Genomic DNA, 12,276 nt, shown 5'->3' with positions numbered 1-12,276 from the left:
GGCCACGCTCAGGGCCTTTTCGGGCATTCTCCTCCTGCCAGTGGCAATGGCAGAAGCCCGGAGCAGTGAGCCCTAGGTTAATGAAGTGTGGCCCGGAAAGAACAGGGAGCTATACACAAAAGGAAGGAGGATACAGAGATGGAGATGAACTGAGAAAGTACAAGGGAGAGAGGAGGAGAGGAAGAAAAAGAGTCTTACTTGGAACTGATGCCCACCACACAGGCACTCAGCTTTTGGGAAGAATCCTGACATTCACAGCTCTCACAAGCTGGCTGTGTGATTTCGGCCAAGTTACCTAATGTCTCTGAGTCTTAGCCTTCTCCTCAAAAGGAGGATAAAAACTGCAGCTGCCTAATTCATAGTGTTGTTGGGAGGATTAAATGAAAATATATATAAAGCACTCACTACAGGGTTTGGTACATGGAAGATTATAATTATTAATTTATCATCATCATCATCTTTTCCCCAAAGGGAAACTGTGCCATAAGCTTTAAACAGAAGCCAGAAGACACAGGGATGGGGAGGAAGAAGTCTACCTACTCCATGATCCACTGCCAGCCACACTCACATGAGAAAGAAACATAAAAGCCCACCCTACTCCCACAGCAGCCCTGGTGACAGGGAGGCCTTCTCAAGACCTCATCGAGGATCCCTCCCACTTGCAATAAAGACATTTACCGGGTTCTGATGACTGAGGCAGAAGGTGAAGCAGGCAGCCATCAGCAGCCCAAGCAGTATGGCCGGAGGAGCCATCCTAGATGAAGGCAGGCTCTGGAGAGCCATAGTCAGGGACCTGCAGGTGCAAGCACAGAAAACAGAAGGTCAATGAAAAGCTAGTGCTTGATTCCTCCGCACTGTGATTCCCGTGTCATCACTTGCTCACATGTCAGACATTTCCTGCATAGAGGTATAACGAGTCTTCTACCACTTCTAGATAATTCTGAAACCTCTATCTCCCATGGTGGATCCAGCCATCCAATAAGAGATATACCCTGGCTAGAACCATACAGTCAATCAGGACTCTTGCATGAGCTATCACAGCCCTGGTCCCTTCCTTCTTCATTAGAACTTGTTATCAGGTTGTGGCGGGTGGTCTTGACTATGGTAAGGAGAGAGGGAAACTAACCAACTGATCTGTGTGTGAACTAACATGGGTGCAAATCCACATTAGCGTTTGTAACCACCCACTCCTAAAACACACTCATTATCCTACCTGAAGACAGATGGCATCAATATCCTCTAAGACAGCAAAGTTCAATATTTCCAAGTCACAAAACCTCTCACACCACCTTTCAAACAGTCAAACAAATCAAAGTACAAGCCCCAGTAGCTATTAAAAAGGACAGGCAAAGGTGGGAGAATCCCTTGAGGCCAGCAGTTCAAGACCAGCCTGCACAACACAGTGAGACCCTGTCTCCACAAAAAAAAAAAAAAAAAAAAAAAAAAAAAAAAAGAATTAGCTAGGCACAGTGGTGTGAGCCTGTAGTCCCAGCTACATGGGAGGCTGAGGCAGGAAGACCACTTGAGCCCCAGAGGTTGAGGCTGTAGTGACCCATGACTATACCACTGCACTCCAGCCTGGGTGACAGAGTGAGACCCCAATCCTCCAAAAAAAAATTAAAAGAATATAAGGATGGAAGGACATCCCATGTTCATGAATTAGAGACTTCATACTATTAATAACAATACTACCCAAAGCAACATACAGATTCAGAGCAATCTCTGTTAAAATCCCAATGGAGAAACTCATCCTAAAACTCATATGAAATTTCAGGGGACCCAGAATAGCCAAAACAATCTCAAAAATGAAGAAAGAGCTGGGTTTAGTGGCTCACACCTATAATCCCAGCACTTTAGGAGGCCAGTGGGTGGAATGCCTGAGCTCAAGAGTTCAAGACCAGCCTGGGCAACATGGCAAAACCCCATCTCTACCAAAAATACAAAATATTTCTGGGTGTGCTGGTACACGCCTGTAGTCCCAGCTACCCAGGAGGCTGAGGTGGGAGGATCGCTTGAGCCTGGGAGGCGAAGGTTGCAGTGAGCTGAGATCACGCCACTGCACTACAACCTGGGCGACAGAGTGAGTACCCATCTAAGAAAGTAAAAGAAGTTAGAGGACTCACTCTTCCTGATTTCAAAACTTACTACAAAGCTACTGTAATCAAAGGGTGATACTGGCATAAGGATGGACAGACCAATGGAATAAAATTGAGAGTCCAGAAATAATCTCATATATGGTCAATTTTTGACAATGGTGCCAAGACCATTCAATGGAGAAAGGACAGTCTAACAAACAGTACTGGGACAACTGGATATCCACATGTATAAGAGTGAAGTTGGGGCCAGGCACGGTGGCTCACGCCTATAATCCCAGCACTTTGAGAGGCCGAGGCAGGCGGATCACGAGGTCAGGAAATCGAGAACATCCTGGCTAACACAGTGAAACCCCATCTCTACTAAAAACACAAAAAATTAGCTGGGCATGGTGGCAGGCGCCTGTAGTCCCAGCTACTCAGGAGGCTGAGGCCGGAGAATGGCATGAACCTGGGAGGCGGAACTTGCAGTGAGCCAAGATTGTGCCACTGCACTCCAGCCTGGGCAACAGAGAGAGACTCCATCTCAAAAAAATTAAAAAAATTTTAAAAAAAAAGAGTCAAGTTGGACCCTTACCTTATATCATTTATAAAAACTAACTAGAAATGAATCAAAGACTTACATTTAAGAGCTAAAAGCATAAAACTTAGACGGAAACATAGATGCAATCTTAACAACCTTGGATTTGGCAATAGTTTCTTAAATATAACACCAAAAGCATAGGCAACAAAAGAAAAACAGATAAACTGGACTTCATCAAAATTAAAAAGTTTTTGGGTCTCAAAGGATACTATCAAAATAGTGAAAAGACAGAATGGGAGAAAATATTTATAAATCACATGTCTGTTACGGGTATATTGTCCAGAACGTGTTGAGAATTCCTAAATCTCAACAATAAAAAGACAAGCATCCCAATTTAAAAATGGGCAAAGGCAGGAGTTCAAGAACAGCCTGAGCAATATAGCTAGCCATCTTCTCTAAAAAAAAAAAAAAAAAAACTAAAAATTTTAAAAATTAGCCAGGTGTGGTGGTGTGCACCTGTAGTCCCAGCTACTTAGGAGGCTCAGGTGAGATCTCTTGAGCCCAGGAGTTTGAGGCCTCAGTGAGCTATGATAATGTCACTGTGCTCCAGTCTGGGCAACAGAGTGAGATTCTGTCACTAAAAAAAAAATTTTTAAATAAAAATGGGCAAAGGACTTGAATAAACATTTCTCCAAAGAAGATACACAAATGGCCAATAGAGACATGAAAAGGTTCTCAACATCATTAACCATGAGGGAAATGCAAATCAAAACCACAATGATACACCACTTCACACCCACAATGACGGCTGTAATGTTTTTTAAGTAAAATAACAAGTGTTGGTGAAGACATGGATTAACTGGAACCCTCGTACATTGCTGGTGTAGATATAAAACAGTGCAGCCACTTGGGAATAGTTTGGTGGCTCCTCAGAAAGCTAAATATAGAATTACCATATGTCCTGGCAATTCCACTCCTAGGCATATCCCCCAAAGAATTGAAAACAGGGACTCAAACAGATATATGTACATCAATGTTCGTTGTAGCATTATTCACAATACCCAAAAGGTGGAAACAATCCAAGTGCCATCAAAAGATGAATTTTCAAAATGTGGTATATACATACAATGGAATATTATTCAGCCATAAAAGGAATGAAATTCTGATACATGCTGCAACATGGAAGCTTGAAAATATTGTCTTTTTTTTTTTTTTTTTGAGACGGAGTCTGACTGTCTCCCAGGCTGGTGGAGTGCAGTGGCGGGATCTCGGCTCACTGCAAGCTCCGCCTCCCAGGTTCACGCCATTCTCCTGCCTCAGCCTCCCGAGTAGCTGGGACTACAGGCACCCGCCACCACGCCCGGCTAGTTTTTGTATTTTCAGTAGAGACGGGGATTCAGCATGTTGGTCATGCTTTTCTTGAGATCTCCTGACCTCGTGATCCACCCGCCTCAGCCTCCCAAAGTGCTGGGATTACAGGCTTGAGCCACCGCGCCCGGCCGAAAATATTGTCTTAAGTGAAATAAGTCAGACACAAAAGCTCAGATATTGTATGATTCTGATTATACAAAATGTTTAGAACAGACAAATTCATTTTAATAGAAAGTAGAAAAGTGGTTACCAAGTTAAGGAAAAGGGAAAATGGAGAGTTACTCCTTAATATTGAAGAGTTTCTATTTGGAAAAGTGAAAATATTCTAGTAAGCTAGGATAGAAGTCAAGAAAACTTAATCCAAATTAGCAAATGATCTAGGAAAGGCAGGCAGAAAGAAAAACAAAATAAAACAAGCAAGAAACCTTAGGAAAATTCAGGCTGTGTCAGTATTAGCCCAGACCTTATAAGAGGTTTTAATATTATCCCCCAGCCCCAGTATACCTCATTAGGCAGTTTACTCAATTGAGGCTTAAGTGAGTTAATTACAGGGCAGCACCTCTGAAGAATGTGGTGTTTACTTTTTCTCTATCCCACTCCTGCCACATTTCTCCCTGCTTCACCTTAAGAAATTGGACCTGTGGCATGATTGCAGTGGGACCTAAAGCGTGCCTGAACCCACTCTCAGAAGCCATTACCCCTCTGCGCAGCCCACATCTTCTCAGGGGCCGACAGAAACTTTCCCTAAGGACATCTGCAGCCATGAAGGAAAACAGCCCTGCTGGACCGGCACTGTGCTAAAAAAGCACAGCCAAATGGAAAAGCAAAGGCTCGGGTACTAAAAATAGCTGCTACACTCACCCAGCAGCAAAAGCCTTAGCTTTCTGCCAGTTCCCCCCCTCTTTTTTTGCCAACAAAATGGAACGGCTGAGTGCCATGAGAGCTTCCCCCAGCAACCTGGCTCCCTGGGGCACCAATCACACTGAAAGGCAGGGATTGAGTTCACAGCACCACACTAGGTTCTGGATAGGTGACTGGTCATCCCTGGGTGTGAGCAGGAGAGGGGCCAGGCTGGGTGAGGATGAGCAAGGGGTCACCACATCAGGAGGGAGAAGGCTAGGGAGGCCTAGGGAGACAGTTCCTAAGAAGGCACAACCCTAGAGCTGCCTGTACTGCTCTATACTTTTGTTAACGCTGCAGCCTTGGCTGTGGGGAAAAAAAAAAGAATAAAGAATAGAAGCAGGGGACTCATAGTATTATCAAGATAATGTACAATAAAACAAAGATTAACCCAAAGCCACAGATGTCCCTCCCCTTCCATGAGATACTCGTGTATACACACACACACACACACACACACACACACACACACAGAGTTATGAGCTCCCTTCTTACAGCCGGGGATCAACAACGAAACTGGTGCTGGGGAAAAAGAAGAGGAGGAAGAGCTAAATGAGAAGGAAATAGTCAAGGGCAAAGAAGACAAATCAGCAGCAGGAGGAGGCCCAGAAGGGACTGAGGAAGAAGAGGTCAGGGGCAGCTGATGCACACACAGCAGCTTCCCCCACTCCTTGGAGCGGGAAGAGGAGTGGAGGGTGAGAGAAATGGCAGCTCCCACAGGGCTCCCAGCCGTCTCCATCTCCTGCACACACGCTAACACTGTCAGAAACATTTTCTGCCAATACTAAGGATGAGAGATGGATTCACAAGTGGATCCTTCATCTTCCCTCAATAATTCCACATGGACTGCACGCCTGACCCAGTTATTGCCTCTAAATATTTTTCCACAAAACAGGGAGAGAGAATGAGAGAGAGAAAGAGAGGACAAGAATATGGAGCTGAGTTGGGCAGTGGCAGAGGGATGGGGGGATTGAAAGGACTGAGGAGAGACCTAGGTGGGGCTGGGAGAAAGGTGTGAGATAGTTCCTCAGACTTCACAGGAGCATTCAGAGAGCAAGAGCAAGTACCAACTCTGCAGCAAGCAGGCATGGAAAACAGTGTTCTCCGTCCTTTTAAGGCCTGGCCTGCAGCCACGTCACCTGGTCTTGGTCCTTACTCAAGAAGTGGCAGGCATAGTCTGCCCTGGGCTTTATGCTAAAGCTGAGGGAGAAGGGAAAAGGGGAAAGGGAAGTGGCACACAGCTATGCTTTGCCAGGATGGCCTACCATCACAAGCAGGGACAGAGGCAGCAGCAGCAGCAAAAGCCAGCTGCAGTCCCTGGCATAAGTAAAGCCAAAGTCATGGCATCCCATTGAGGCACAGTTTGGCACACCTGGCCTGATGATAGTGCCATTCCCGAAACACTTGCCATGCATAAACTCTGGGTTCACCTCATCAATGGCCCCTGCATACCGTGCAAAAAAAAAAAAAAAAATCCTTCTCATCGTCCTTGACTTTCAATGGAGGACAGACCTACATCTTTATATTTATGGCCCTCTTCTGACATAAAATACCATCACTCTGTCCAGGAAAGGGGAAACTATTTCAGTGTTTCACCAGTAACTCTTTCCTTAACTATCCTTGGGCTTTGGGACAGAAGAGATAATTAGGTACTTGAGATGCCCATTTTTCCATAAAAAGGTGTCCATTTGTAGGCTGTACCTCTGCTTAAACAGAGGTTGGATACACTCACCAATCTGTATTGCCAGCTTACTGCAGCCCAGCGCAGATGCTTGGGGAGCAGGTGGGATGAGGCCACTCAGTCCCCACCTCTCTCAGTGCCTCTTGTCTTCCACCAATTCAGACAAGACTGGGAGTGGGGACTGGGGCCTGTGTAAACAAGACATCTCTCCTTAATGTCTTTTCTCCAGAATGGAAAACAAAAGAATGGGATGAGGATGGCAAGATGCCAATAAAGGGAGAAGGAGCGGGATTGCTGGGTCTCTGGCAGCTTCTGACACACCTGGTAGGACCCATGGGCAGTAGCTGAGTTTCAGAATCAGAGCACAGAAAGAACTGGAAAAGGTTCTAAGTGTCCTGGGCAAGCAGAGCCAACTTGGTAGACTGCCATGGAGCCCTTGGAATTCCATCTTATAAAATGCTTATGTTATTAACCTACACTGTATGTTCATGTATTTGTTTTCCCGAATCTCCTGGGAAATGTGAAAGGGCAAGAATTCCTACTTCCATTTTATAAGTGAAGGAATGAAACAAAAGAAACAAAAACACTGGGTAGTATAACACATGGACTTAGAGTCAGACAGACCTAAGGTCAATTCTTGGCTCTGCCACTTCCTAGCTATGTGATCTTGGACACAACTTCACTAGGCCTCAGTTTCTTCACCTATAAAATAGGTATATTAAGAATTTCTACTTCAAAGGTTGGTAGTGAGGATTAAATAAAGCAATGAATAGGAAGTACTTGGTCCAGCACCCAGCATCTAATCATCATTCCATTTTTTTATTGGTTGTTTTGTTTTTTGAGGCAGGGCCTCACTCTGTCACCCAGGCTGGAGTGCAGTGACACAATCTCGGCTCACTGCAACCTCCGACTCCCAAGCTCAAGCAATCCTTCCACCTCAGCCTCCTGAGTAGCTGAGACTACTACTGAGTAGCAGGTATGGTGTGCCACCACACCTGGCTTTTTTTAATTTATTATTTTTGTAGAGATGGGGTTTCACCGTGTTGCCCAGGCTGGTCTCGAACTCCTGGGCTCAACTGATCCACCCATGTCGGCCTCCCAAAGTGTTGAGATTATAGGCCTGAGCCTCGGTGCCCGGCCAACTCCATCATTGGAATGGAAATGATGACTGCTGCCCCTGGACCCACAGCCCATCAGGGCCAGGCCAGGCAACTACTCTCCAAAGCTCCTACTCCCTGTTAGATCCACATACTCTCCAGCTGACCCATGCCTCAAATGAGGACCAAAGCCTTTTGTTGGGTAGCTACTCCCAGCAGGTAAAGGAAATATATGTTAAAGGATGACCCTGCTGGCTGAAAAGGGAGAAACCCGAAGCAGTTTTCTGCTGAGCCCCAAGGCAGACCCAGCCCACTCAGTGCTTTTCCCAGCCTATATTGGCATCCAGAGAGCCAAGCCACCAACATGCAGAACTGCCAGCTGCAGCAACAGCTGTAGGACAATCACCTGCTTTACAAACTGAAGGTTAGAGGATGAGCTCTTCCACAGACACACATTCATTACTATTTATGGGCTGCACAAACTCATATGCACACGTACAGTCACTCACCTTTACACAAACAGAAGTGCACTACCTAATTTAAGCAGACAAATATGAAGCTAAGGAAACAATGCAAAGAGGACACTGAAAGGACGCCCCTGACAAGGGAGAACAATGTGCAAAGGCTTAAGAAAAGAAATGGAATTTTAAAGAATAATCTGAAGGACAAGAAAAACAAGTTTGGAGTAGTCAAGGCAAACAAGCTTTTTCCCCCTGAGACAATACTAAACAGAAAGTCAAGAGGTAGACAGCAATTAAATGGAAAGTCTTTGAACAGCAAAACAAATGTGGCTTCTAACTAGTCCAGCCCCTAATTGGCTAGGTGGCTGGACTGGAACATCCCTGAGCCAGTGGCCATTTGTACAATGGGGATAATATCTCCCCCGTGTTTTGAAGTCATGCCTAGGGCCAAGCAAAGAGGGACTGCTCTCAACAAACCCAAGGCACCCAAGAAAAAAGGTTATTAGAGGAGGATGTTGGAGGGTAGAGGGTTCACAATGAATCCAAGCCTCTGCCTAACCAGAGAGCTACAAAGAGCTACAGAGAGCTACAAAATCCACTGTGCAGCCTGCAAGCGAGAACAGTGGCAGTACAGATGTTAGCCCTGCCAGAGAGCACAGGGAGCCAAGAAGGGCTCCACAGGCCCAGCTGGGAATAGACACCTGGAGGGAAGGCAACATGGGATGGGATGAAATGGAAAGAACAGTGAGGGGCATTCCTAGCCCTTTCGCTGTACTCCCAGAGGTGGAACATGACCTACTCCATTCCCACTCCAGTAGAGAAGAATACAGATCTTCAAGAAGGGAGCTAAACAAACTAGCAAAAAAAAAAAAAAAAAAAACTGCAATCACAGAGACAAAAGAGAGTGCCTCCAGTGAAAAGAAATCACATGACGTGACCAGGCATGGTGGCTCACGCCTGTAATCCCAGCACTTTAGGAGGCCAAGGAAGGCAGATCACTTGAGGTCAGGAGCTTGAGACCAGCCTGGCCAACATGGCGAAACCCCATCTCTATTAAAAATAGAAAAAATTAGCCGGGTATCTTGGTGCACACCTGTAACCCCAGCTACTCGGGAGGCTGAGGCAGGAGAATTGCTTGAACCTAGGAAGCAGAGGTTGCATTGAACAAAGATCATGCCACTGCACTCTAGACTGGGCGACAGAGTGAGGCTCTGTCTCAAAAAAAAAAAAAAAAAAAAGAAATCACATGACAAGCAGAGTGACTGAATAAAAAGCCTAGCCTAGCCTGGCCCTCTCCAGATCTGTCCTACCTGGCCACAGCTTTCAAATAATCTGAATGCTAGAAGTGAGCTTAAGGCTCAATCTTTATTGGACTGCTGAAGACCCAGAAGACACGGCAGGCACTCAATACCTACATAGAGAACAACTGGAATTCAATGCCATTAGGCATGGAACTTATCAATGGGTCCAGGAAGGCTGTGGCAACCTCATACCTGTTGAAGACGAAGATGTAGACAGGGCTAAGGCAGGGCAAGGGTTCCAGTGCTATCAGCACAGAGGTGATAACCAAAGCAACAGGAGCAGAGTGACTATCTTTCTAGGGAGAAACCTTAGAGAGAAAAGGACAGTAGGCCAAGCATAGTCTTCAACTCATGGCTGCAGGTTAGGAAAAAGGAGCAAGCAAGGAAATCAGAGGAGCTGTCACACGATTAGTGCAGACCTACACAGGTCAAGAGAGTGGAGAATCATGAGAAAATCCAGTTGTAGGCAACAATATCAGGAGATCAGTCACTGGATTTGGCAATGAGGCAGTCAGAGGGCCCTTCAAAAGCACAAGGGTAGGCCACTCCAAAAGGCTCAATGGGTCCACTAAATTTTGAAGATTTGAGGCCACATTTCTAAATGTGATTTTTCAACATTTCACTAGAGTCTTAATGAGAACAGAGAAAAAAAAATCCCTCCAGGGGTGCAACAGAGGGATTCTTCAATGCCATACATAAGTTCCTATGATTGATGAAGAGCTACCCCACAACACACATGACCTCAGGACAATGATGGGCATCAGTCACTCCAGCAGAAGGAGGGGGCAGGGAGGTAAATTTTCCAAGAAGAAACTCCCATCAGACACAATTCTACCTTCTCTGGGCACTCAGTCATGCCTCAGACTGCCCGGAGGCTTTAGTCCTTACACTTTGTGGAACTGTAATAATAACTGTAGCAATCGCCATGGCAGAGAAAGAGAAATACCCCAGTTCCACCCCTTCCCCCAGTATTCAAATATACTATCTGGGCATCCCAGAGGAAAATTAATTATGTCAAATAATAATTATAGTCAACATTTATAGAGAACTTTCCATGTTGCAAGCAAAGTATTAAGTTCATTTACTCTTCACAACAACCCTCTGAGGTGGTTCCAATATGCTGCTCATTTTACCCATGAGGGGACCAAAATTCAGAAAGGTTAACTAACATGCCAGAGTTCATGCAGCCACAGAAAAATCGAGTCAGAATTCAAAGCCAGTTTGGCCTCAAAAGCCATGCTCTTTCCACAGCCATGCTGTCCCTTGAGGGGTCTGTGAAATCAGCCACAGCAGTGGACTCATCATTTTATTTGTTCTGCAACAGTATAAATAAAAACGTACATTTTGTGTCAGGACAGAAATTTTTAAATGAGCCTACTGGGGCCCTCTTGTGGAAAGACCCACCTCTACTATGTTCAAGTTTCTGCACCACACACAAACACACACCACACACACACACGAATGCACACACACACACCACACACAGGCACCTTGATTACTAAATTCCCTTGGCACAGACCAGCCAAGGCATAGGCACAGGCATTCAGGAAGAAGAAATCTCTTGACTCAGATTGCAGCCAGGCTTCCTTTGTGACTTGATCCCTTAACCTCCTATCACTCAAGCTTCCTAGCTGTACATGAAGCAAAAGCATCCCTGCTCCCCTTCATGGAGCCCAGTGCCAGGCACACACACACATATACACATGCACAAACCACAACCACACACACCATGTATATACACACACCCAACTGTCTGGCAAGAACTTGACACCTCACCCCTCCATGCAGAAAATACACAAGACAGAAGTATTTCCACATGGCAGATAAAAATGGAGTCCTCTTTGGTGAATGGGGCTTGACTAAGCATACCAGCAGCTGACCAGATGAATCAGAGGAATCCTAGTCTGTACTTTCCAGTAGGTCCTAGACTGGAAGTTCCCAGCACGATACAGACAAGGGAACCTACTCCTTAGACCTGATCCTTGACCCTGCCTGAGGTATTGGGAGTGATCAGCCCATGTCTGACAACAACCAAGGTTACCAGAAGCTCCATTCCCTTCCAACCCACTCCAGTGTAATAGGAAGAATGTGGGCTCTGGATTTTGAGCCAAGTCTCCCCTACTAGCTGTGTGACTTTGGGCCAGATGCTTAACCTCTACAAGTTTCAACCCCTTCATCTATAAGGGGACTTCAGAGTAACTATTTTGTACTATGACTGTCTGTATTAAATGAGATGACATAGAGCATATAGCACAGTGCCTGACACAAAATGAGGGCTCAAAAAGTTTGTAGCGCTCATTACTATTATTAGAGAAAATTCTGAGCAAAGAACAGGATAAACAAAAGCAGCAAGGGCTTCACCCCCATGTAGAACTGTCTTCTGTTCTGACAACCAAGCCCCTCCTTGGAGACTAGCTTCCCTGAGCCACAAGTCGGCCCACACACCTGGACTATACTCTGGGTGGTTATAGACACATTTCCATTGAAACCTTTAAGCAATGCTGGCTGGCTCCGCATCAGTGCCAGCTGACTGACATCAGACACTTCAGAGTCCGGCTTCCTGATGACTCAGGCCTGTCTCCAAATTCCTGCTGCCACTCTCCTACCTCTAAGAGGGAGTCAGGGAGAGTAGGAACAGCCAGGGCAAATGCAGCTGACCTATGACTGCTGGGACCACTGTAGACAGATGCAGCTGGCATCCAGGAAGTAAGGGTCCCAGGGTTTCTTTCTTCCCTCCCCTTTTAAAATAATAACTGGATCTCCTGACAGTATGCGCGATGGGCTTTCTCTATAGCCTGCTCCCAAAGAACACCAGGGACTTTCACACCACAGTCAATAACATACCACAG

The 12,276-nt window shown here is 45.7% G+C and overlaps 1 protein-coding gene across 2 annotated transcripts in view; it reads right to left on the bottom strand.

The window, feature by feature from the left end:
• SIL1 (SIL1 nucleotide exchange factor) overlaps window positions 1-12,276 on the bottom strand; it is a 239,065-nt gene that overhangs the window by 168,675 nt on the left and 58,114 nt on the right. For both annotated transcript variants that reach the window (XM_011997233.1, XM_011997234.1), the window contains one exon: window positions 679-793. In XM_011997233.1, the coding sequence (XP_011852623.1) occupies window positions 679-783 (105 nt within the window). In that variant the 5' untranslated portion in view covers window positions 784-793. The remainder of the gene's footprint in view (window positions 1-678; window positions 794-12,276) is intronic.

This window comes from Mandrillus leucophaeus, unplaced genomic scaffold (assembly GCF_000951045.1).
Source record: "Mandrillus leucophaeus isolate KB7577 unplaced genomic scaffold, Mleu.le_1.0 Scaffold534, whole genome shotgun sequence".
In the NCBI taxonomy this organism is placed as follows: domain Eukaryota; kingdom Metazoa; phylum Chordata; class Mammalia; order Primates; family Cercopithecidae; genus Mandrillus; species Mandrillus leucophaeus.
This window is presented reverse-complemented; position numbering and strand designations above follow the sequence as displayed.